Source organism: Neovison vison, chromosome 2, assembly GCF_020171115.1.
Source record: "Neovison vison isolate M4711 chromosome 2, ASM_NN_V1, whole genome shotgun sequence".
In the NCBI taxonomy this organism is placed as follows: Eukaryota; Metazoa; Chordata; class Mammalia; order Carnivora; family Mustelidae; genus Neogale; species Neogale vison.
This window is the reverse complement of record NC_058092.1, coordinates 228,331,635-228,359,172: the sequence shown is the minus strand read 5'-3', so window position 1 is coordinate 228,359,172 and position 27,538 is coordinate 228,331,635. Positions and strand designations below refer to the sequence as shown.

The window sequence follows — 27,538 nt, the reverse complement described above, 5'->3', positions numbered from 1 at the left end:
TAGAGGAGAATCCATGTTTTGCCTCCTCCAGATTTAGGTGGCTGTTGACATCTGAGTGGGAATGTAGCTACATCACTCTAATCTCTGCTTCTGGGGTCACATTACCCCGTGTCTGTTTTGTCTTCTCACATCTCCTGCTGCCTTTCTGTTAGCAGGACACTTGTCATTGGTTTTATGGCCCACTAGGCTAATCCAGGTAGATCTCCTCTCAAGAACTTTAATTTGCAAAGACCCTGTTTCTAAAATAAAGATTCACAGATTCCACTGATTAGGACACAAATATATCTTTTGGGGGGCCACTATTCAACCCACTGCAATCTATTAGAGATGTGCTAATCACTTACTGTGATGGAATATTTCTTTCTTATACCTTCATGAACTTTTGCTCCATATGTTTTGTGATCATGTTACCAGAAATATATTATGATTTGTATCTTGTGTATTGAATATTTTATTATGTAGAAACCGCATTATCTCCAGACATACCCACCAACCCACCTACACAGAAAGTCTGTTGATGATTAACCACCAGTTGCTGTTTGTAAAAAATTGTAATTTGTTTTCCTTTTTCCATCTTCTTCTTTTTTTTTTTTTTTGCCTGGCACGGAATTCTGAGGTTACATTTTTTCCACCCTTGGCATTTGACTCAATTATCTTTCACTTAAGAAAATACTCCAGGAATTTCCCAGGGCCGGAGAATTAGTATAGTTCCAGGCTCAGGGAATTAAAAACATGCAGTGCTTCAAAAAGTATGTGCCATTAATATGTGGGAGCACATATTAAATTCTAGAATTAAATCATTAAAGTCTAGAATTAAATCATTGTTAAGTGACCGGAGAACAGTTGCCTTAAGTATAGCACAGAATATAGTGGGAAAACATGCTGAGAAGCCCAAATACATGTGGACACTGAAGTGCACCCGAGACAACGGTTTTTCAGCGGCTGAAATGATTCTTCACACTAATTACATACCTCTGGAAATAAAGATTCATTATCTGCTAGAGTAAATAATAACAGGTTTTTCTAGACAATGTTAACACCAGTAGCTGGGATGAACTATAAACACAACGATAACGTTTGTTCTCCTATAATATACTATTGCTGTCATTTGAGAAAGCAGAGAAGTTAAAGAAATTATAATATAGTTACATAACCTCTCTTTTTTGCCCCTCTGGACTCTGAAACATAATCTCAAATTTGTAGTCAGATTTACGGAACATTGCGTGAAGCTTGGCATTTAAAAATCTAAAATTCCCGGCCTCTGTGTATGGAGAAGTTAAGGAACTTAAAAAAAAAATCCATGAGTAGCTCAAACGCATTTTTTTTTTTTTAAAGCCACCTTGCTATGTTTCGGTTTTTATTCTTGGTTTTGAAGGTTTCGGTTAGTGTGGGCTGAGGCCCATCAGCAGGCCCATCAAGGACCACCCATGGCTGTCCCATCCATTTATAATGCGCGAACCCAGGCCTCTTGCGGCCTCCTAGCTCCGTGTCGACCAAAGGTCCGGGCGGCGAGACCCCGTGCGGCGCAAAGACACAGTAAATCCGGCGGGCGTAAGAAAAACACCACGCAAACGGGGGCCTGTGCCGCAGCGAACGCCAGAGGGTTTGGTGAGCATCTTCAGGAGCGGGCCAGATTCCGGTCGCCCTGGTAACCAGACACAGAACGCGCGTGCGCAAACCCCCTTGTCACGTGGGGCCAGCCCAGGGGCGGGACCGACGCCTGCTCCACCGGACCCGGGGCCCCTCCCCTCTCAGTGCGGGGCCAGCCGGGGCGGGCCAAACCTCTGCCCTTTTGCGTGGGGGTGACTTATAGCTCCTGCCCCTGTTTGCTTTGCTTTCTCCTGGCTCATTCCTCGCACCACGTGCCCTCCTGGCCGCTCCCCGAGCTGCCCTTTCCAACAGCCTGTTGGAAGTCGCTGTAAAATGTCGTGAGGGGCGCGGCCGCTTTACGGCTGCCTCTCCCAGGCTAGAGCCCGGGAGCGCCCACCGCCGTCAGCCCTGTCTGTAAGAGTCGGCCGGGCGGAGACGGAGAGACCCGGCGCCCAGCTCCCATCTCCGCCGCGCCCGTGCCGGCCCCCGGCGATGTGAAGGCGAGGAGGCTGCGGTGCCCCCTGGCCCGGGGTTGAGACGGGCGGCAGGTGCCTGTGAGGCGGGCGGGTGCTGGGGGCCTGCAGGATGGAGGAAAGCATGGAAGAGGAGGAGTGGGGCAGCTACGTGGCGATGATGGACGACCAGAACCACAACAACTGGGAGGCCGCGGTGGACGGCTTCCGGCAGCCCCCGCCGCCGCCGCCGCCGCCCCCCTCGTCGATTCCAGCCCCTGCGCGAGAGCCGCCGGGGGGTCAGCTGCTGGCGGTGCCCGCGGCCTCGGTGGACAGGAAAGGCCCTAAGGAGGGGCTCTCGATGGGGCCGCCGCCACCGCCGGAGGCCAATGGGGTGATCATGATGTTGAAGAGCTGCGACACGGCCGCCGCTGTGGCCAAGGCGGCCCCCGCCCCCACCCCCAGCTCCACCATCAACATCAACACCTCCACCTCCAAGTTCTGTGAGTCCAGCCTCTCCCCAGCAGCCTTGGCTTTTCTCCTCCCCACCCGGGCGTCGAATCCACCCTTCTCGGCCAGCCCCGCTTCCTTTGTTTCAGGCCTGGGTCTCTCCTCTCCTCCCCGCCTCCCCCCCCACCCCCCCACCCCTCCCTCGTTCGGTGTCTGCGGCCAGCGCCGGAGCGGCCCTGGCTTCTTGTGTTACCTGGCCTAGAGGAGCAGCCGGGTGCGCACACAGCCCCAAGTTCTCCTCCAAATGCGATCTTTATCACAGCCGGCTGTCTCGCCGCGTTAAGAAGCTCTTTTCTTCTCCGTTCCCCCTTTAAAGTTTCGGCCTCAAACGTGAGGAGAAAATAGGGCCGTCTGAGTTTCGTTCGGGAGAGTCTTTTTTTTTTTTTTTTTTTGGTGACCAGATTGAAATCTGGCAATTGTGTTCTTGTGCTTTTACCTTGTCTGCGTTAAACAACTCAGAAATTAGAAGGTTGACCAATATCTGCACCTCGTTCTTTCCCTTCTAAAGTGTACACGTTCTGCGTTCTGATAGAGAAATGTATGAGTTGTTTCTTGGATAACACCAGTGCGGTGGGAGGGACGTTCCGTTTTGAAGCCAATAACGTATAAAAGAACTTTTCAAAGCTTACATTCATAATAAGCCATTTACTGTGTCCAAGTCCAAGATTATGTTGAATATTGAACTTTATGTTAGTGATCTGCCTTGCCTTAATACTCAGTCTCGAGCAGAAAGATTGAAGACTACAATCTTTTGTAATTTTGTCCCCTAACCAGGAGATAATGGTTCTATAGCTAGGGAAAATAAATGCTTTTGCTTTGAGTGGGTTTTTTTGGAAGTGGTGGCAGTGGTGAAAAGTGACCATGGCAGCCAGATTTTAGTCTCCTATTAATAACTGCAGGTTTTGAATAGCATCTGGTAAAGCAACTGGAGATTTCATTTCTAGTTACTAATTTTATCAAGCGGTACCAGTAATTGTCCAATTAGCTGTGCGGAGGAAATATCTGCCTTGGTTCAGATATACAATTACAGCCTTACACTTTTGTTTTTTTTGGTGGGGACAAGCACATAATCTAATTTATTTGCCTTCAATATAAAGCTTTCCTCAAGGATATTCATGTGTAGGTATGATTGGTAATCGGGTCTAATTTTTTTTTGTATCATGCATATGTGAGAATAATATATAGTTTGTGTACTGAAGTCTGTATAGTGAAACCAGGCTTTGAACACAGTGACTGGCTAACTTATCTAAATTCTGACCAAAGCTTGTTTTAGTGCTTACACGGTTCATTTGAAGAGTTCAGAAAATACCATCAAGTTAAAAGCAGAAACCAGTGAAATTAGGAACAACAGATTTGCTGAACCAAAGGATTGTTCTTTGAGGATTAATAAGATACGCTTCTGATAAGATCAAGAAAAAAGATGCAAATATAATTAAGGGGAAAATGGGAAATAACTACAAGTATGAGAATTTTAAAAAGGATTTTATGAAAAAAATTTTATGAACTATAGGCTAATATGAGAGCCTAGATGAAAAGTATAAATTCTTAGAAAAATACGAACAAAGTTGGTATCAGAAGAAACGGATAACTTGAGCTTAATATTTAACAAACTGAACTGGTAAAGACCTCCCCTTTCCGAAATTGTAACGAGATCGGTGAGTTGCATTGAATTTTAAATAATAATTTGTTTTTACAAGTCGTTCTGGGACATAGGGAAACAAAAAGATGGCTAGCTCAATTTATAAGGTTAGTGTTAGTGAAATCTTGATTTTAAACCTAGATAAGGACAGTATGAGAAAGTTACAGATCTGTTTCAGTTATTAGCATAGGTATGAAAATCCTGCTTCATGTCTGTGTTAAATTGTGATCCGTGGAGTTTAAGAATGTGGATATGATTCAACATCTGTTTACTATTAATGTAATTTATCACATTAAGAGACTCAAGGAGAAAAATCTTGAGTCTCTTGATACCATAAAAATATTTGATAAGATCCAACAACGATATATGATAAAAACTCTTAGCAAGTTTGGAATATGAGATAACTGATTAAGGTCATTACCAAAAACCTACAGCAAATAATAATACTTAATGTAGAAATTTTAGATACATTCGTTTTAAGATTACTAACAATGATGCCCTCTATCACTGTTTTTTAACATGGTAAAAAAAAGTCCTGGCTGACATTACAAAGGGAAAAAAATAAGAAATACAAGGATATGAAGGGAAGCGTAAGAACTAATTATTTGCAGATAGTGTCACTTACCTAGAAGAACCATTAGAATCCAGAGAAACTTAGAACTAGTAAGAGTTTCGCATGGTTACTGGATTGAACATCAAACTATAAGAATTAGTAGCATTTACTACATAAGCTATAACCAACTAGGAAAGGTAATCAAAAGTAAATATTGTAAAAAATAAGAACATCAAAACTGTAAAGTCTCTAGGAATTAACACAAGCATACTTAAGAATTTTAAGAAGAAAACTTTAAAACTTTAATAAAGAATAGAAGAGGATCTAAGGAGAAACTTTCCATGTTCTTGGGATATATGTATTATTATGAGTGTCAGTTTTCTCCATTTTAATCTATAAATTTGATTAAACTACCATCAAAATTCCAGTTGGTCTTACAAACTCAGTAACCTAAATCTAAAATTCGTATGGCAAATGGGATAAAGTTTATGAATAGCTAAAGCAGTATTAAATATTTGTGTTGGTGGAGCTTGGTTTATCAGAAATTAAGATACTGTTTCAAGGCTATAGTAATAAAAACTATAGTGTAAGTACGTGAGCAGAAAAGTAGACTTGCGGAACAAATTAGAGAGGAGAGACTTACCCATATGTGTTCAGGAACTTAAGGGTGGCATCATAAATCACTGGAGAAAGGAGTCATGTTGGGAAGAGTGGCTCACTATGTGGAGGAAAAAAACAAACCCTATGCTATAGATAGGATGGGTTATGGATAAGTTAAATAGACCTAAATGTGATATGTTAATCATTTCTCTCACATTTAGGTCTATTTAACTTATCCATAACCCGTCCTATCTATAGCATAGGGTTTGTTTTTTTCCTCCACATAGTGAGCCACTCTTCCCAACATGACTCCTTTCTCCAGTGATTTATGATGACATAAGAATTCTTGGGCGCCTGGGTGGCTCAGTGGGTTAAGCCGCTGCCTTCGGCTCAGGTCATGATCTCGGGGTCCTGGGATCGAGTCCCGCATCGGGCTCCCTGGGAGCCTGCTTCCCTCTCTCTCTCTGCCTGCCTCTCCATCTACTTGTGATTTCTCTCTGTCAAATAAATAAATAAAATCTAAAAAAAAAAAAAAAAAGAATTCTTGAAGAAGCTCTTTCCTTAAGAGATAAGGAAGGACTTCCAAAGCTTCAACAGTTTATAAAAGTAAAAACTAATGACTTTGATTATATAAAAATTAAAGATTTTCATTCAGTGAAAGGAATGAGAGAAGGTATTTGCAGTGCTCAAAATTGATAAGGGATTAATATGTAGATCAGACAAGGAACTACACATCAGGGGAGGGCAGCAACCTCTAGAAAAATAGTCAAAGGTTATTCATAAGTAGGTTGCAGAATAGTAAATCTTAACATGCATAGAAAGAGGTATTTGCAATTATTAAGTAATCAGAGACAGGCAAATTAAGAGAGTAGTAAAGTTTTTTCCCACCTGCTAGGTTGGCAAAAAGTAGAAAGCTGGATGGCACCAAGTGTGGATGGGGATACAGGATTTGCTGGTTGAACCAACAATATATGGACCTGTGAGGTGTCCAGATGCCCACAGTCTCTGCGGACCAAATAATGAAAGATAGCTGGAGTGTTGATGAAACCCTGAGCTATGACAGTCACAAAGTGTGTTTCTGGACTGTAAGATGAGAACAGCTTCTAATGGTATGTTTTTTGGAATAGGTTAAAAAAAAAAAAAAAGCACTTCTTAGCTTGATGGATGCATATGAGGTACCAGGGATTGTGTTGATTTGTCCCAGTAGAGAGTATATCTGGAACAACTACAGTTGGAGTCACTACTTAATTTGGTTTACTATAATCCACAGCCATTCACCAAGATCCAAGTCTTCTGCACTGGCTGCAGTAGGCTAGTGAAACAGAATGTCTTTCTGACAGTCCCCATCCTGCCATCTTTTAAGTCTTTGGAGTTGGTATTATCCTCTCCAGTTTCCACAGAGATGTACAGTTGCTTTGGATTTAATTATTTTGTTAGGAAAGAGCACATCTAGGAGATTTTACTTGCCCCCCTCTCCTCCCCCCCCACTTAGCCCTTCTTATGCTGTAAACCCTTACTCCATAGTTTAGGGAGACTTAAACTGTGTTCAGGAACCCGGGGTGGGTCCATGGAGTCACTGGGTCCACTGTAAGATGGAGCAAAGCCAAAATACTTCTTTCTTCATGTGCCTTCACAGCTGTTGATCTGACTGGTTTACCACAGTGATGTTCTGGTCTCTAAGGGTTAGCATGGGCTTAGAGCCAGTGTTGAGTAACCCCTAAAAAGCCCGAGTGATTCTGTTTCCCACATACACTGTCTCCTTATGAAAAGCTGCATGTTCTCTCGGAAAGGCTAGGAGGAAGACTCCTAATTACTCTCTTGATGAAATTTTGTAGGGTTCTTACTCAGTGGAACCCACTGTTTCCTTTTTTCCAGGGGCTCTAAGTCTTTGAACAAGCTCAGCCTGTGTATTACGAGACATGCCATAATTCTTACATTGTGGCCACTTAAGGCACGCCTCAGTTTGATATACCTAGAGGTTTTTTGTTTTTGTTTTTGTTTTCCTTTTTTCTTCTCATCACGTGTATTGCCCATTGTTTTTCCATAGGACACCATGGTTAGCCACCACCAGGGATCCAAACCATTCTGATGACAGATCTGGTCCTCTTGCCTATTATAACCATGCCTACTTTATATCTGAGGATTAACGGCTTCTACTTATCCTTTGTCACTCTGGGAACCCACTGTCTCATTGAAATCAGTATTTTTAATGGCAGTATTGACCATCTTTAACCAGAACTACAAAGGACAGCCACCACAGCAGTTTTCAAGGAAATCAGTACATCCTTCACCAATACATTTAATTCCTTGAGAAAGGATCTTCTTGGAGAACAATTGAAGTGTGTGTGTGTGTGTGTGTGTGTGTGTGCTGGATATGATTAAAGCACTCAAACATTCTACATAAGGCTGGATTGATTCATTCTGCGTACTAAGGAATATCTGTTGTTTCAACCTCTGCTTCCCTCCCTCGTCCTGTTCATTCTCCTCCTTCCTCTTTTTCCTTTTTGTCCATTTCCTTCTTTCTCGTATACCTTTTCTCCTTTCTCCTCCATTTATATTCAATGAATTGTACCCTTTTGAGGCGTAAAATTTTAACTAGGATTTGAGCAAGCTAAAAGCTAGCCTTTACTACTGGATGCTGGCAGAAGCTGGAGACTCCTGGATCAGAGAAAGAAATGTGTTATTCATGACACAGAAATAGTTTGAAAATAAGTGTATTTGTATAGGTTTCCCTTTCCCCAGGTCTCCAGAGGCAATAAAGTATGGCCAAGATGGATGCTCCCTCATTGGGTTTGTGTTGCAGCTGAAGAATATTGAACGTGGGGAATCCACTGCTTTTATAGAAAGTAGTAAGCGAGCTTGCTCTTTGTTTAGGGGAAGACATTACCTCATCTTTCAAGGTTACCAGCTATAGAATGGCTCAAGTTCAAGAGCAATTGGTCTGGGCCGTGCAGTCTTAGCACACTCAGCAAGACATGTAGAAGAGCAAGATGCCCCAGGAAGACGCTCTCCAACAGTAACCACTAAATCAATCAATAGAACATGTTCATCACTGAGATATCTTTTATGTTGCTTTGCTTTTAGTACTCTTGCCCCTAGCCCCTCTGCTTTCTGTTAACTAGGTTTTACTGATAAATGGTAAATGCTTGGCTTCTTCACCTTGTTTTTGAGATTCCTACATGTTCTTGCATATTACTACTTTTTAGGGCAGAGTTCTGTTTTGGAGGGGATACCACAAATTGTTTATTTGTTCATATGTTGGTGATCATTTGGGTTGTCTCCAATCTCGGTTATGAATAAAGCCGTTTTGAACCATCATGTAGGTTTTGTGTAGACCTAGGTTTTCATACAAATACCTGTAAGTGGAATTGCTTGGTCATATATTGGTTGTATATTTTACTTTATGAGAAACTGCCAGTCTGTTTTTCAGAATAGTTGTATCATTGTACATTCCCATTCAGAATGTATAAAAGTTCCAGTGCTCTACATACTTACTGATATTTATTTATTTTTTAAGATTTTATTTATTTGACAGAGAGAAATCACAAGCAGGCAGAGAGACAGGCTGAGAGAAAGGGCAAGCAGGCTCCCTGCTGAGCAGAGAACCCGATGTGGGGCTCTATCCCAGGACCCTGAGATCATGACCTGAGCTGAAGGCAGAGGCTTAAGCTGCTGAGCCACCCAGGCGCCCCCTTACTGATATTTATACTGGGTACATTTCCCATTCTTTTTTTTTTTTTTTTTTTTAAAGATTTTATTTATTCATTTGAGAGAGAGAGACAGTGAGAGAGAGCACAAGCGAGGAGAAGGTCACATTTTCCATTCTTGGTATTGTAAGGTTTGTTTTAATTTTAGCCACTTTAGAGGAAGAATAGTAATTGTGGTTTTATTTTGCATTTCCCTTTTACACATGCTATTGGCTTTTTCATGTGCTTATTGCCCTTTAACGTAATTTTGTTTGTGAGAATCTATTTAAGTTTTTCTTGGGTTATCTTATTGCAAGGCTTCATCATTAATTTTAGATTCATATTCTGTGGGATAATATGTATAGTGAATGTTGTATCTGTGACAGTGTCCTGTGAAGAACAGAAGTTTTAAGTTTTGGTGAAGTCTGACATCAGTTTTCTTCTATGGTTTGTACTTTTTTTATCCTAAGAAATACTTTCTTCACAGTTAGGAGGATTTTTTTTGCCTATATTTTATTTTAGAAAGCTTATAGTTTTAGCTTTTATGTTTCGGTCTATGGTCTAAGTTATGAGTTGAACCCATGTGTAGTATTATAATATGTATAATAAGGATTGAAGTTTTTTTTTTAAACTTTTATATGGATATCCAGTTGTTTCAGCACCATTTATTGAAAAGATTATCCTTTCCTCACTGAGTCACTTTTTTTTTTAAAAGATCTTATTTATTGGGACGCCTGGGTGGCTCAGTTGGTTAAGCAGCTGCCTTCGGCTCAGGTCATGATCCCAGCGTTCTGGGATGGAGTCCCACATCGGGCTCCTTGCTTAGCAGGGAGCCTGCTTCTCCCTCTGCCTCTGCCTGCCATTCTGTCTGCCTGTGCTTGCTCTCCCCCCCCCCCGATAAATAAATAAAATCTTAAAAAAAAAAAAAGATCTTATTTATTTGACAGAGATCACAAGTAGGCAGAGAGGCAGGCAGAGAGAGGTTGGAAGCAGGCTCCCTGTTGAGCAGAATGCTTGATGTGGGGCTGGATCCCAGGACCCTGAGATCATGACCTGAGCGGAAGGCAGAGGCTTAACCCACAGAGCACCCAGGTGCTCCTACTTTGGCAACTTTGTTGAAAAATAACTGACCATATATGTGGGGGTCTAAAGTCCATTAATCTGTTCTTTGGTGTATCATATTTAGGATTGTTCTGTCTTCTTAATGAATTGGTTGCTTGATCATTGTAGAATATCTTTATTCATCTTTGGTAATAGTCCTTACTCTGAAGGCTGCTTTTTTTTTTTTTTTAAATAAAACATCCTTGTTTTATTATTTGCATAATACATCTTTTCCTATTTTATTTTAACGTATCTGTGTATGATAACATATGATAATGTATCTGTGTATACACTTTTTTGATTGAGTCGATGCAGGACTCAATCCCAGGACCCCGGGATCATGACCCAAGCTGAAGGCAGATGTTTAACGACTGAGACACCCAGGCACCCCACCTTTGTTTTTTCTTTCTTTGTTTCTTTTTTTTTTTTAAGATTATATTCATTTTGAGAGAGCGTGCATGAGTCGGGGGAGGGGCAGAGGCAGAGGGAGAGAGGAAATCTCCAGCAGGCTCCATACATGGTATGGAGCCTGACCTGGAGTTTAATCCCATGACCCTGAGATCATGACCTGAGCTGAAATCAAGAGTTGAATGCTTAACCAGCTCAGCCATTCAGGTGTCCCAATCTCTGCCTTTTAATTGGAGCATTTGGACCATTTACATTTAATGTAATTAACAATGTGGTAGGGTTTAAATCTACTGTCTTCTGATTTGTTTTGTCTTTGTCCTTTCTGCTTTTTTCTTTTTCTTAAATTTCCTCTTTTCCCATCTTCTTTTTGATTATTTTTTATGATTCATGTTTGTCTTCAGTTTGGCTTATTAGCATGCCCCCCTTTTTTTTCTTTTTAGTGCTTATTTTAGTATTTACAGTATGAAAATTAAGCGCATCACAATGTACTTTCAAGTATTGACCACTTCACATATAATGTAACAATCTTATATCAGTATACTTCATTCCTCCCTCCTGTCTTTTATGCTGCATTGCCATTGTCATAATGGTACTTCTAAGTATAACAAGCATCAAATATACAGTTATTAGCTTTGTTTGAAATATCCATTTATCTTTAAAAAAAATTGAGGTGAAATTCATGTAACATAAAATTCCATCATTTTAAAGTGAACCATTTGGTGGCATTTAGTACATTCAGTGTTGTGCAACAATCCCTTTATCTGGTTCTAAAGCACTTTCATCACCTTAAAATAACATCTGGTACCTGTTAAGCAGTTACTCTCTATTCCTGCCTCCCCCTGCCTCTGGCGTCCAGCAACTTGCTTTCTGTCCCTATGGATACACCTATCCTGGATATTCATATGGATGGAATCATGTGTGAAATTTGTCTTAAGTAATCAAAAACTGGAAAATAATTCTTTTTTTGTTTACTCAGAGTTGCTGTTTCTCTCTTTATTCCTTTGTTTAGACCCGAGTTTTCACCTCTTATTTTTCTTCTGTCTTGAGAACGTACATTGATATTTCTTACAGTACAGTCCTTTTGGCCTTGAATTTATTCAACTTTCATTTGCCTGCAAAAATATTTTACCTTCATTTTCTAAGGCTATTTTTGCTGGATATAGAATTCTAGATGGGCAGTCTTTGTTTTGGTTTTTTTTCAACACTTTAAAGATGCTTTTCCATTGTCTTCTGGCCTGCCTTTTTTCTTATAATACATGTCCATATAGTCTTATCTTTGTTCCTCTCTCTAACTTGTCCTATTTTTCTGGCTGCTCTGAGGATTTTCATTTATGGATTAAGTTTTCAGCAGTTTGATTGTTATGTTTCTTGGGGTAGGGTTTTCTTTAGGTTTATTCTTTTTATTGTCCAATTGAGCTTCTTGGATTTGTAAGTTTTTAGAATTTGTCAAATTTAGAGCATTATTGTTTATCATATATATACTTAATTATAGTTAATGTTGTATAATTACATCAATACATAATCATATTTTAGAATTTGTCAAATTTAGAGCATTATTGTTTATCATATATATACTTAATTATAGTTAATGTTGTATAATTACATCAATACATAATCATAATTATGTAATTGTAACAATACTACAATTATATATAATTTAAAACAAACTTTACCACTCACCTCTTGGTTACTAATGTGTTAGACCACTTATTATTGTACCCTAAATCAGTAAGGTTCTGTTCATTATCTTTTTCAGTTTTTTTTTCCCTCTCCCTGAGCCTCAGTTCAGTTACTTTCCATTGCTGTGTCTTCCTTGATACATTTTCTTCTCTGCTACTCTTGCTTTTATTCAGCAGGAGTTCCAGCTGTTGTTGTTGTTGTTTTTAAAGATTTTATTTATTTATTTGACAAAGATCACAAGTAGGCAGAGAGGCAGGCAGAGAGAGGAGGAAGCGGGCTCCCCAAAGAGCAGAGAGCCCGATGCGGGGCTTGATCCCAGGACCCTGGGATCATGACCCAAGCCGAAGGCAGAGGCTTTAACCTACTGAGCCACCCAGGCGCCCCGAGTTCCAGCTGTTTTTAATGTTGGCTCTCATTGAGTCCAGGTTTCAGTCAGTCAACTGAGCAAACTGTTACAACCATATCTAGTTCCTTGAGGTAGTACAGTAAATAATCTTTAGTAAGTGTATTCCTTTTGATAAGTCTTACCTAAAGTTGTTTCATTCTTACTCAGTAACCCTAGAATCTGATCCTACCTGCATTCTTTAGGTTTTTGTCAACAAAGTGTTAAAGTCTTTGAAGTCTTAAAGTCTTCTGAAGTCTCTAGTTTTTTTGGAATGTAAGCTGACTCCTGTTGGTTTAAATTTTGTACTTGTTATCCTAGGAAATCTGATTTGCTTGGAAGTTTAGGGTCAGTGAGGGCTGCTTGCAGGTAAGGCATGAGGAGATCTTATGACAGAGTCTTTACTTAGGTAAAGACTAGTGTCATGTTGTAGAGGAAGGGTACTTCTTAGGCAGGGAAAGCTCAGTGACTTTTGTGAGGTCAGGGTTCCCAGATGATCAGACTCCACCAAGCTGGTCCCATTTCAGGTCTCAAGGTCCTACTGTTCTACAGTCAGTATCCTTTCACTTAAAAGATTTATCTAAGCTTTGAATTATTTTAGTATGGTAATTGTTTAACTTGCACAATCATTCTGTTCTCATTTTTGGGCTATGTCAACCCTGTGCCTATAAGAACTAAAAGATTCTTTTATTTTATTTTATTTTTTTAAAAGATTCATTTATTTATTTGACAGAGAGAGAGAGATCACAAATAGGCAGAGAGAGAGAGGAGGGGAAGCAGGCTTCCCACCGAGCAGAGAGCTTGACGCAGAGCTCGATCCCAGAACCTTGGGATCATGACCTGAGCTGAAGGCAGAGGCTTTAACCCACTGAGCCACCCCAGTGCCCCTAAGAGATTCTTTGAATGACAGTCATGGATGCTCTTTAGTCTTTGTTCATTGAGCTAATCATTTTCTCAAAGTTTTCACCTGTTAACAGAATCAGGCAGCCCTTCATAGTCTTTGTTTCTCATTTCCATCCTAACTGCCATGTTGTTTCCTCAAGAAGAACTTTATTCTGGATCAGTGCAGGTGATAATTGGGGTACCTCTTTGCTGCTTCCTGCCATGTACTGTTGCATTGTGTTATCTGATGTTGGCACTGCCATCATTGCCTCTAAATCCAACTAGATTGGTAAACCAAAGCCAGCTTCCTGGCTTTAGAGAATGTGCCCTGTCACTACTTCAGTATTTTATTGATTATAGTTCAGTGCAAGAAATCACTCTAGATACCCAAAGCAAGAAGATATTTAATACTGGAAATTAGGTCCTCTAAACATTGTTGAAAGGTTGGAGGTGTAGAAGTCGGTGAGGCGGCTCCATTCAAGCTGAGGGCAGGCTGCGCCACCACCACCCTGTGTCATCATAGCTGCGTCGCTCACCTCTGAAGTGGATCACTAGACACTGGTGCTTGAAGTTTTTTAACTTTACTTGGCCGAATCACAAGCCATAATAATATGCTTTGTCTCACTTTGACATTCCAAATTCCACTCAAATGTGTCTCATTGGTGGAATCTAATTTGGGAAGTGTAATTAGCTCAGCTTTCCTTTCTGCATTGGTTAGCTTTCTATGATGGTAACCCCCAAATAACCCCCAAATCTCAGGAGCTTATGGAACAACATAGGTTTACTCTTGTTCATGTTATATTCGTGGCTGACAATTGCTTGTGGCTTTTCACGTGTCATCTCATTCTGAAGAGCAGCTCTTTTCAGGATCCTGTCACTCTTGGCAGAGGCAAACAGAAGAGAGTGGACAGAAGCACTAAATGGCTTTTAAAGCTTTTGCTCAGATGTAGCACATGTTACAGCTGCTCAGATTGCAAATACATTAAACAGAATAGAATGGTTTCGTGTCACGGTGTATTGAGGATGGAGGCAGGTGGGACTAGGGTATGAGGATAAAGGGCAATGGGTGGATAGAGACAGGGAGGGTGTGTGTGTGGGGGGGTGGATCTTGCATTACCTGATACTGTGCCATGATCTCCAGAAAATTATTGACCCAGTGCACCAAAAGTTTCTCTTCTTCAGATGAACAAAAGTTTCATGGGATTTTAAGTGGGATTTGAATTCCATGAAATTATTCTGTTGTTTTTTTTTTTTTAATTAATGATTAAAAAAGGTGTTAAAGTTGACTTTTGAATTAAATGAAGGTGTTAACTGATTTTGGTAAATCCTGCCCTTTACATCTGCCAGTTTCCAGGTTGGCTGATCCTTTTACAAGCGTATCAGTTAATGCATTCAGGTCTTAAAATATGCGCTGTTTGTAGCATCTGTGGTTGTTTGGTATCTTCTTGCCTTTCAGCTTAGTGGAGTTGTGCTGCCGTAAGCGACACTATGATATTGATTGATGGGCTGAATTTCAGGGTCTCATTGGGAATCTTGTCTTGCTGTTTTTTGACACGTTTTTGTACAAAGTGACGTCAGTGAAGCTTTAAGAGAAAGCCATTGTAATGTTTATATAAGGCCCAGTCCCAAATCCCTAAAGGAAATGAATGCTGCTTATTTCTTCTTTAAACTGTAACGCTGAGCTGTAGACCATATGTAATCACGTGGTAAACTGTTAAATACTATATAAAAATTATTGTGGATAGCCTTTTGTAACACTTCTTAGCAGGACAAACTGGCCTTCTGTTTTTCTTCCTACTTTTATAGTCATTTGGCTATTAACCTCTATAGATAGAGTTATAGATCCCATAATTTGTAGATGCAGTTGTGCTGACCAGACATCTGAATGGTATTTTATCCCATAGATATTTATTTAGGGTATTCTGTATGCCAGGGTAATATTTTAGACTCTGGTGATGAGACAGAGTTTAGTGTAGGAGATGATGAGAGATAATTATGATATGATTAAGTGCTGTAGTAAAGCTGTGTAAGTACATGGTAGAGGAAAAAGAAAATCTTTTTATGAAAATGAATGAAAGCTTTTCAGAAGAGGGGCCCTTGGGTGGCGCAGTGGGTCGGGTTTCGGGCTCTTAGTTTCAGTTCTGGTCATGACCGTGGGGTTGTGGGATTGGGCCCTACGTCCAGCTCTGTGCAGAGTCTCCTGGGGTTTCTGTCTCCCTCTGGCCCACTCTGCACTCTCACACTCTGTCTCTTTAAATAAATAAATATTAAGAAAAAACAAGTTTGTCAGGAGGATTGAGGAGGTGGGATTGGGTTCAAAGAAACTTCCTTTGCATAGGGGGTATTCTGTTCCTAATACCCAGAGCTGACATTGTTGGAACACAGGGTGTGCAGACCGAGTGGTGCAAATTAAACACAGATAGAAAGGTGTGTAGTGAGGGACATGCCATGTTAGGGGCAGGATTTTCTTCTGTAGGAATAGGAATCACTGAAGGGTATTAGGGGAGCTACCTTGGCAAATATGTCTTTTTTTTTAAAAAAAATTTTATTTATTTATTTATTTATTTTGACAGAGATCACAAGTAGGCGGGGGGGGGGGGAGGCAGGCCTCCCGCGGGGCAGAGGACCTGGAGATCATGACCTGAGCCGAGGGCAGAGGCCCAAACCACTGAGCCACCCAGGCGCCCCAAAATATGTCTTATTTTGTTAATTCAGCTTGGAAAGGATCATGAATGGAAGCCTGGAGATGAGTTAGGGGGTTGTAATTGTTGTAGTCCAGACAAGAGATGATGACCTGAATAAATAAAGCATTGGAAGAGGTCATGTCTCAGATTTTGGAAATATTTGGGACTAGGATCTACAAAATTTGGGGGTGAAGGAGGGAGGATACAGATCTGGGAGGAGTATAGGGGTGTGTGTGTGTGTGTGTGTGTGTGTGTCTTTTTTAAGGTCTACGAATAGTAATGTAGAGAGGTCTAGCGGGCAGTTGGTGAACTCTGAGCTTTCTCATTCCCCGTGACTTATTGGAAATACTAAAACAAAAATGTCTTCTCACTAGATTTTTTTCCTCTTTCTGAGGGTTTGAAATTTACCAAACTCTTTGGCTTTAAAACAACACAAAACTTTTTTTTGTTTTAAATACAGATTTATAATTTATAAACTCAAATTGTATGAAAAGATACATAATGAAAATCAGTGGTTCCCTCCCCTGCCCTTTCCTATTCCTGGACCTGTAACCCAGAGTCAGTCACTTAGCATTCATTTAGCTGAGTTCTTTTAGCTGTTTCTTCTAGTATTTATCCACACACTTCAGTGTATTAATGTTGTTATTGCTTGATTTATCGCTTGTATATGATCAGTTGACTTCCAGTTATTAATATGAGGTTTTAGTTCTCTTATACCTCTACCTACCTTACCTCTTCAGTTCTTCTAATATCACAATTTTTTGTTCATTTAATAAACCATCTTTACATTATGACTCTACTCACCAGAAGGCCAGAAGTGCACTCAGATTTTGTTTTCTTTCACATAGATCTTTGTTATTAGTTGCTTTGTTTGTACTTACATCATTTTTGTTAAACTTATTTTTAAAACCTCAATGGCTTCATCAGATCCACCATATTTCTGTCACTGGTGTTTAAAAAATGTCCAGTTAGGGGTGCCTGGATGACTCATTGGGTTAAGCCTCTGCCTTCAGCTCAGGTTAGGATCTCTTTCTGCTCAGCCTGTTCTCTGCCCCCACCCCTTGCCTCTCTGCCTGCCTCTCTGCCTGCTTGTGATCTCTTTCTCTGTCAAATAAATAAATAAAATCTTAAAAAAAAAAATGCCCAGTTAATCAGCATTTTCTTTTTGTTTTGAAGTTGTTAATCTTTTTCTCTTTATTCCTTACGGCCACTACACAGTTGCCTTGCAGGGGCTTCTAAATAGTTGGAATGATTGTTACTTGATGTCTTCCTTTTTATTGTTTTCGTGTGTGTGTGTGTGTGTGTGCGCACACGCGTGTGTGTATAGAACATACCTTCTAGTAGCTTCCTGAGAAAATGTTAGTATATTATAAAGTTTCAGGTTTCTTTCTAAAAATTTGCCTTCACCAATTGACAGTTTGGGTATAGAATTATTAAGTAAAAACTTTTCCTTGGAATTTTTTGTGTTGCTTCATTGACTTTAAGCTTGCAGTATTCCACTGGAGCATTCAGGTGTCATTTTAATTTTTGTTCTTTGTATGTGGCCTTTTCTCTCTTTGAAAAAATTTCTGAGGTATTTTCTTATATTAATGTGTCAATTCTTTTCCCCCTTTACATTTTTTTCTATTCCTTTTTCCTGAAATGATTAGTAGTCAGATGTTGAGTTTCCTGTTTTTGTCTTCTATCAACCACTTTTTGCTATATCCTCTTAATGTTTGGGGAGAATTTCTTAATATTTTCCAAGTTTTTTTTTTTTAACAGCTGCTATATTTTTATTTTAAGAGCATTTGGATTGCTGCTTTTTCATGGCAGTGGCTTTGATTTTTGTCTTAACCTCTTTAAGGATAATAATTATAGGGTTTTTTTTCAAGTTTTTAAAGTTCTTTTAATTATCTTTTTTTTTAAACAGATTTTTTTTTTTTTTAAGATTTTATTTGATTCAGAGAGATCACATGTAGGCAGAGAGGCAGGCAGAGACAGAGAGGGAAGCAGTCTTCCTGCTCAGCAGAGAGCCCAATGCGGGGCTCGATCCCAGGACCCTGAGATCATGACCTGAGCCAAAGGCAGAGGCTTAACCCACCAAGGCACCCAGGCGCCCCCTCTTCCTTTTTCTAAGGGAGGATCTTCCATCTTGGGGGAATGGTGGGGGTATTAGTTAAGTGGAACAGGAAGTAAAGTACATTTCTCCTGATCCATGGTATTTCTAGAATTTATGAGAAGGAGCAGGATTAGATGTTTGAGTGTTTCTTATGTTGATTTTTGGCTTTTACTTAATCCATCGGCCCTGAACTTCATACAGACATGCTTGTGCATGTGCCCCTATCCTCTTTATGTATCTTTGTCTCAGAGTCCCAGTCTTGTATCTTTCAGTTTCTATACAGATTCCCTTTTCTTTTTACTGTTTTGTGTACAGATTTTCAGCCAGTCTTCACCTCTCCCCTCCCTACCCCTATTCTCTGCCTCTAATCCACACTCATTGTATCCTATCTTCAAGCCCTGAACTTCTCTGGATCCTGTAGGACTAGATTAGCTCACTTACTGGTGTTTCCAACTCAGCACACACTGCCTTGTACTACTATTTCAGTTAAACTTTCCTGGTTTTAAATGTCATGGAGAGAGTAATTTGTAGGAAATCAACAATAGACTTTTAAAACTACAGCAGACCTACACTTAGAATGATTTACACCTATGTATTCAGTTGAGCAGATGCTTTCTATATGAATATTAGATTTTGGATTAGTTGGAGTTAGAACTATAATAGATTATAACCCCTTGACTTTTTCATATGTACTGTCAGAGCATGTTCACTTTGTCTCAAGTGTGATGTTGTAATTGTAGAATAATAGCTCTCCTAAAGGTATATAGACTTCAGTCTTGCTGTAGGCCCCAGCAGCTGCTTTTCTGAGACAGTAGTGATGGATGTTTGTACCATTACATTTTATGAAACTGAGAAATGTGTGGATTTTTAAGCAGTAAAACAATAATGAAATGCATTTCCTATATAATTTTTATAGTGTTTTGAGGAAAGAAACATGATATTTGAAGTAAGACAAAGCAGGTTATACAGTTTGACATAGTATGTTACAAGCCTTTTGTGGACTAAAATGTTTTCCTTTTGGGGAGAATAGGATAGGATGGGGTGGGAAGCACAGAATCCTTAAACAATGAGTTAATGAGGACTTACATGAAATAAAAATAAGATATCAGTGTTACCTGTTTATGTGGATGTAACTTCATTTTTACATGGAATGATTTTATTTTAAGGTTTTATTTCTTTATTAGGGAGCACAAGTGGGGTGAGGGGTGGAGGGAGAAGCACACTTCTTGTTGCCACTGTGTGTCCATCCATCAGTAAAAATCTAGGAAACTTGTGTTGTCCAAAAGATTACCACCTGGTAGAATGCTCCATTCTCTATAGCATGTGGGGCTTGATTCCAGGACCCTGGGATCGTGACCTGAGCTGAAGGCAGACTCCCAACTGACTGAGCCATCCAGGTGCCACCATGGAATGATTTCTCTTAATAATCAATCACAAATAGACATTTTATACTGTCCATGCATTTAATTGAATTTAATTGAATTAAACCACAAATTCTAAACTTTCTAAACAAACCAATACCTGAAGCAGGCAGCTTTGAAAAGGTTTTTGCCTACTTTAGAAACAGTTGCTTCATTAGGATTTAACATTAGCCGCTGTCCTCTATTGGCAAATGGAAATACATCTGAAGAGTAGGGTTTTTTGGTTTTTTTTTTTCCTCCTAGTAAGGAAAAGGATATTTAAGGTATTTGGTAATTTCTTTTTACTTTCTTTTAAGATTTGATTCAGTTTTTAAAATCACTCGTTCTCTTAGGAACAACTAAGTATTACTATCTCTTGTCAGTATTAAGTTATTTTCCTTTTGAGAGAAATAACTCAATTTTTTTTAAAGTTAATACCCCATTTATTTACTGGAATATACTAACTCGTTCTGATTCAGATTCTCCTGTTCCTTTTCTTCATTCCCAGAGGCTTCCCCCATCCCCTAGACTTTGTTCTTGGCCTTCAGCTTCTCTCTGTCCATTATTTGAAAGCATTGTCATCCCCTTGTGCTGTAGAGAATAGAGCATTCTACCAGGTGGTGGTATTTTGGACAGCACAAGGTTTCTAGATTTTTACTGATGGATGGACACACAGTGGCAATAAGAAGTCATAATTTTTTTTTTTTTTTTCTGAGATCACATAGACCAGCCAGAGTTAAATAGAAAACCTAAAGCTTTTTTTCCTAGGACATTCTTTCACCTTATCTGGTTGTAATTAATTATAGTTAATCTAAAAAGTCATTGCTTTTGAAACAATTTGGCCTCTTAAATTTTGCTCGATCATTTAATTCATAATTGCCTTTGCTGCATTCTTAAGGAGTGAATTCTGATTGAAGGCGGTGTTCTTGGTGGGAGAAAAGGGATGTGGAAGAGTAGAATGTTAAGGAGTCTTTGATATGAAAACAGTTCCTAGTTGTTCCTTTAAAAATTTTCTTTGATGCATTTGCACCTGTATTTGACTCTCCCAAGTTGTTTGGGACAAAGCATGTGCTAGCAGTCGAGAACAGAACACACCTGTGATGCTGGCTGTCCTGTGGCTGTCAGACTTCAGCAGGTGTAAGAATCCCCTGGAGGGGCTTGGTAAACAGATTCCTGTATTGTGAATCACTGCCTGCTCCTCCCCAAGTTTCTGATTCAGTAGTTCTGGGTTAGGGCCTGGCATTTGGCATTTACAACAAGTTTCCAGGTGATGCTGATGCTGTCCTGGGTATCCTGATGCTTTGAGAACCACTGATCTAAGGTAATGAGAGGTCTTTGCAGTAGACTAAGTATAGATTAATAATACCTGATATGATTTCTGAATATATCTTCCTCTTATAAACAAAGAAATAACAAAGACATTCAAAGGAAGTAGTAGAGCTTCAAAGCCTGGTTTACTTCAGACTTTGTGGAAAAAAAAAAAAATACACTTTAAGCTTTAATTCCAGAATGACTATTAAGTGGTATGCCGTCAGCTGTTTTTATAGTAAGGATTTATTTTGACTTTCATTAATTTAATTTATTTCACATATGTTATTGAGTACTTTACCATGTGCTAGGCATTGTTCGGAGTTGGGGCTCTAGTAGTAAATTTCTCCTCTGGGGGCTTATGTGTTATTTGAGGGAGATCAATAATAAATGTCAAGTTTTGATAAATTACTTGAATTACTTGAATAAAAAAGTATGAGGGTTGAACATATTAACTCCTATATTATTAACTCCTGGTATAAGTTATATATTTCTAATAGTTTCTTATTTATTAGTAACCTGCTAATATTTCTTGAACCTTAGATTTCAACTATTCCATGTGTTTTAGACTTTTATTTCAGTTTATTTTAGTGAAAGGTCAATTAAACAACTCTCTCAGTAAGAGAGACTTACTAGACTTACTAGACTGCGTGAACTTGTTATCTTATGTGTTCCTAGTTTTAAGTCTTATGGCCAGCACTAGGGTTTTTACATATTTTGAACTTCACTGTCTCCAGAGGGCACTGCATGCTTCAGTTCTTTGAAGTATTCATTGCTTTACTCATTTGGGTTCCTGGCCTAGGCTTGTTGGCTTTTGAGTTTTATAGAACCTTCTTTAAACTGTCTGAAAAGAAGTGCATTATTTTCAGCTGGAAAATCTAACCTAGGTAGAATTTAGTATTATTTTTTAAGCTTTTATTTATTTGAGAGAGAGAGAGAGAACGAGGGGTGGGGAAGGCAGGCAGAGGGAGAGAGAAGCAGACTCCCTATTGAGCAGGGGAGCCCTATGTGGGGCTTGGTCCCAGGACCCTGGGATTAATACCTGAGTGGAAGGCAGATGCATAATGGATTGAGCCACCCAGGTGCTCCCCAGAGTTAGTAATTTAATGGTAATTTCTTTTTTGTTTAGTTCCCATACTTTGTATTTCTTTTTGGCAGTCTGTACTTTCTTGTGGACAAAGTTAAAAGTGATTGACTGCATTTCTCCAACAAGAAGATCTAGTTTTTAAAATTGAGGACTACACGCCACACAATTCACAGACATGCTTTGTATATATGTGTATATATTTTTCAATTGCGGTGGATTGAGATTAGCAGGGAGATAACAAATACCTTTAAGTTTTGGGGATTGTTATTTTAGTGTTGCCTGCAGATTATGACTGCAGGTGTGAAGAACCTTCCTGATCTTTGGCTGAGAGTATATACCAATGTTTGTTCATTCTTCGGACTACCTCTAGTTCCTCTGATACTTGTCTGTATTCTGTTCTTTTACTACAATGGTGAAGATTGGCTGGTTTCCTAGAAGAAAGTTATATTAGCTAATATCTTAGTCCATTCAAGCTGTTACAACATGTCAGAGGCTGAGTGGCTTATAAACAGCAGAAACTTATTTTACATAGCGCTGGAGGCTGGGAAGTCCAGGCGAAGGTGCTGGCAAATTCAGTCTGGCAAGGGCCTGCTTCGTGATTCATAGTAGACTGTCTTCTTACTGTGTCTTTACATGGTATAAGGGGCAAGGAAGCTCTCTGGGGGCACTAACTCCCTATATGAGGATCTCACTCTCATGATCTAATCACATCCCAAAGGCCAAACCCAGCACCATCACACTGGAGGTTGAGATTTCACCATATGAATTTTGGAGGAAGGGACACAAATATTCAGTTTACTACAACAGCTATGATTTAAGGTCAACTGAATTGGTTACTTACATACTTCTTTCTCATGCAAAATATATGTAGAAATAGATTTTTATTGTATTTGGAAATGTAGAGTGGAAATAGATATGACTTTTTTGATATGGAAATAGACTTTAAGATCTTCCGTGATCATGGCTTTTTCATTTTGGTTTTAAATTCTCTTTTTAAAGATATGTAAAAGCAGAACATTAAAACAAAAACATGCCACATGAAAGATACCTGAGAGGCATCAGCAATGACCACTTCTGTAGAGGACTCCGTTCTGTACTTACAGCTGCACGACTTTACATTTTAGCTTCTTTTCCCTCCTTTGTATCTTTGACTTGGTAATTTGCTGAGGTGTAAAGCCTGTGCTGGAGAAGTGGGAGCGCTCCCCACCTGTAACAGAGGTGGAGTTCATTGAAAGCAGCAGTCGGGGTGCCCATGGGATTATGTTTGTTCTTGGCTTCTCTACTTGAAGTTTTCTTTCTGAGGATATCACTTACCTTTAAACTTAAACTTTTGGTGTAGAGCAGGTATGTGATATGGCTTAGGTGATAGAATGATTGGAGATTCAGTAACCTAGAATCCCATAGTGCAAAAGGGATGTTCTTTTTAGTTATTTTCCAGTTTTCTTTTTTGGTTTCCTTTGAGTCTTTCAAAAAGCAGAAAGGTGGTATTTTGGAGCTAGTGTGTAACACTTCTCCACATTGGCCAGTCTCCAGTTTTCACAGGGAAAGCAAGCGCCAGCTTCAGAACCTTTTATCAGGCGGGAGGACACGGCTAGAATTTAAATAACAGCACTGTATTTATTTCTGTACCACCTTTTGTTTAGTGGAAAATGACACTGCTTTTCTATTTTTTATTACTTTTTCTTCCTACTTTTTAAAGCACAAATAGTTGTAAGCACAAGGTGGGGGGATCCTAGGAAGCACCTGCAGGGCAGTGGAGAGAAGAGACAACAAAGGTAAGGAAGCCAGTAAGGAAGTCACCACTGTGGACAGCGGGAGTGCAAACGCGTGGGGAGCTCTGGGAGTCCGTGTAGCACCTGCGCCTCAGCCTTGTCTTACTCCAGAGCAAAGGGAGCTGCTGGGATATTTATACCAAATTCTCATTTGTTGTTACTTGAAGGCCCCTGGGGTTGTTGATTATTCAGAACTTCCAGGCTGTCCCTCCTTCATCAGAGCAATTCTGACGGCCAGAGAGAACCCTGAGGCAAATAATGGTTGGTGTTGACAGTGGCCTTTTTGGACAGAGTAAATGGGTGGGCCACCAACCTTTTCCACTAGATTCTCAAATATTCTAAGCTGCTCTTACATCCTCCTCGTCCTAGTAAACAGCAGCCCCATCCTTTGATGCTCAGGTCACAAACTTTGGAGTTGTCCTTGACATTTCTGTTACTTCTCCCTCCAAACCATCAGCAGATCTGGGTGGCCCAACCCCTAAAATTTATTCGAAATCTGACCTCTCTCACCCCCACCACTGCCGCCTGCTTCAGCCCCCATCATCTCACAGCCTCCTGACTTTGCTCACTTCTAACATAGCAGTTGGATGAGCCACAGAAAAGCTAGGTCAGACCACCACATCACTTCACCCAAAAACCCTCCAGTCCCCATCTTACTCAGAGTAAAGGCATGGCCACTAAGGTCCTCTGTGATCTGGCCATCTCTGTCCTTATGCGTGTGCGTGTCCGTGTGTATATGTGTATTCAGTTCTTTTTGTTTTTAGACTTATGTGTAGTCAAAATATTTGTTCTCCATTCCTTTCAGTGCAGGAATTCATTTGTCAAGATTTTCATTCCATCTTTACAACTACATCCTTGCTGATCATCTTGTTTTTAAATTTTCATACAGTAGAGGCGCCTGGGTGGCTCAGTGGGTTAAGCCTCTGCGTTTGGCTCAGGGTCCTGGGACCAAGCCCCGCATTGGGCTCTCTGGCTTAGCAGGGTACCTGCTTCCCCCCGACCCCCGCCTGCCTCTCTGCCTACTAGTGATCTCTGTCAAATAAATAAATAAAATCTTTTTTAAAAATTTCATATAGTAAATATACTCTTTTTTATGGTGTACAGTTATGTTGGTTTTGCCAAATGCCTGGAGTGCTGTATCCACTAGGGTGGTTCTACACAGGAGTTCATTCTCCCAAGCTGCCCGTTGTAGACCGCCCTCCCTACCTTCCAGGCCCCAGTCTGTTTCCCTTCTTACAGTTTTGACTTTATTAGCATCATATAAGTGATTCTTTTTAATTTTTTTTTAATTTTTGAGAATCTTCTAATATGCAGCCATTTTGGTCTGATTTTTTTTTCAATTGGCTAAATACATTTATGATTATTCCATGCTCTGTGAATCAGTAGTTATTCCCTAAGTGTCCTTGAGAATAAATTTAAGCAAGAAAAATGAATTGATTTAAAGAAAATACTGAACAACAGTGACAGAGGTGGTACATACGTAAGAGAAACATTTTGAACCTGAATTTAGAAATCAGTAATGTGATACAGAAAGGTGCTAGATAAAGTCTTTATGCAGTACTTCTGTCAGTCATTAGCCATGTACTCTTGGGGAAGTCAACTCTTTGCTTGCCAGTTTCTGGTAAAAGACATAATAAAATACCTGACTGAGTATTGTTAGCTCCTATCTCCTGAGATAGTGGAGGTTCAAAGACACATGGTATTTGGGCACCTGGGCGACTCAGTAGATGAAGCCTCTGACTCTTGATGTCACCTTGGGTCATGATATTGGGGTTGTGAGATCAAGCCCCATTTCCGGGGCTTGTCCCTTCTGTGCCTCTGAAATAAATAAAAATAAAATATTAAAAAAAAAAATACACAGGGTATTTTTGGCTTTGGGATAGCTCTTTGCTCCAGGGCAGGTGGGTAGTTGCTCTTTTTTTTCACACTAGCATTTCATTGTTGCGAAGCAGCTGTTGGTCTGGATTTCAGAGTTGTTAGGACCAGCTGTTATAAAAGCTTTATGACCTTTGGTGAAGGACTAAGAGCCAGACAGTAGGAATGAGGTAAGCCTCATTGTAAGCCTCCCAAGTCATTGACGTTTTTCTGTTGGGCTTATCAAGTGTAAGATAGGTAGAATCTGAGTCAGAGCTGTGGAAGTGCTGGTGGTGCCAAAGATCCCTGCAAGTTTCTAGCAACCTCTTTTCTTGAGGTAACGTTTGGACTTTAATCCTCGTAGTCCTGTTGTTAGTTAGGTTTCCTCAGGGGTGTCTCAAAAGGTTGATTGTTGGGGTTCATAATTTCATAGAATTTTATTGTGGTTCATGGATAGGCCATCTTGTCATCTCATTGTCAGTGTATAGCCAAGAGTGAGTGTGTATTGGAGAATGCCCCACTGTTAATAGATAGTTGGAAAAGGAAACCAATGATGCTTGCTTGTTTTGTTTTTATTTTTTTATTTTTAAGGACAGACTCATGGTCATTCCTTTTTACATCTTAATTAACGTCTGCTTTAAAAATCCCTGACAAGATAGGTGTTTTCTTTGTTTTTTTTTTTTTTTAATGAGATAGTAATTGAGTTGTATTTAGGTGGTAGAATGTCAGAGAAATTAGAGCAAATGAAAGGAATCTGAGAGCACAAAATTGCTGTGATTTGTGTTTACTTTACATGTGGTATATAGTAATCTTTATTTTACTTTTTACTTTTAGTAATGAATGTTATAACTATTGAAGATTATAAGAGCACATACTGGCCAAAATTGGATGGTGCCATAGATCAGCTTTTAACCCAGAGTCCTGGTGACTATATCCCCATATCCTATGAACAGATATACAGGTAAGTCCAGATTTCATTTGCCTTGATTTGAGAGGGTATATTTCATGACACCTTGGAATATGACAGTGTATGTACACATGTAATAAATGTCAGGTAAGGAGGCTCTCTAGGTTAATTGTATATTCCACATTTGGAGGTTGGAGGTTTGAATTATACTTTCTGCATCAGAATTGGCTTTCAAATCAAGGTAGAGTTAAGCCGAACTCTCTTAAACTTCTTCCCATCTTAGCCTGCTACCCCCACAATACATAATGAAGAAACTCTGGAGGTCAGCGAATAAGATGAGAATGACAGGTATCTGGTGCAGAAATACTTTTTGTCTCACATGGAGACCCTAGTTTAATCTGTTGATGTTTATTGACATACAGTCCTAACTATTTTTGGTTATTTTGTTGGCCAGTTCCTGATAAGTGGAAGCAGCAAATTAGTGAGGACCTGGGGTGGGACATGAGATCAGCCTAGTCACAGAGGAAGAGGTGACAATTGTGTTGTTCTACACAAGTGATGCACAAAGAGGTTACATTACAAACCTTTTTGTGAGTTAGAAACTTGGTACTAATTTTCACTCTCGTATTTTGACATTCACTGAAATGAGAGAATGAGAGAGAAGCTGGTTTGTGAGTAGTTATCATAGTCAGATTTTCAGATTATCACCCAATACTAGATTATCTAGTACTGACAAAATGTGTAATGCAGTACTCAGAAAGATTTACTGCTGGTGGTAGTATCTCTTTCATCTGAACACTGATTGGGGCAAGGTAAATGTCTTCTTCAATGTGATGATTGGTCGGGGTGTCTGAGTGGCTCAGTCGGTTAAGTGTCTGACTCTTATTAATTTCCGTTCAGATCATGATCTCAGGGGTTTGAGATGGAGCCCTGGGTTGGGCGCCT

At 39.8% G+C, this 27,538-nt stretch overlaps 1 protein-coding gene across 1 annotated transcript in view; it reads left to right on the top strand.

Moving 5' to 3' along the window:
* The first annotated feature begins 1,862 nt into the window (after positions 1–1,862).
* Positions 1,863–27,538, top strand: part of CACUL1 (CDK2 associated cullin domain 1) — a 70,680-nt gene continuing 45,004 nt past the window's right edge. Inside the window, exons 1-2 of the mRNA XM_044240614.1 lie at positions 1,863–2,545; positions 26,521–26,647. Coding sequence (XP_044096549.1) covers positions 2,176–2,545; positions 26,521–26,647 — 497 coding nt within the window. The 5' untranslated portion in view covers positions 1,863–2,175. The remainder of the gene's footprint in view (positions 2,546–26,520; positions 26,648–27,538) is intronic.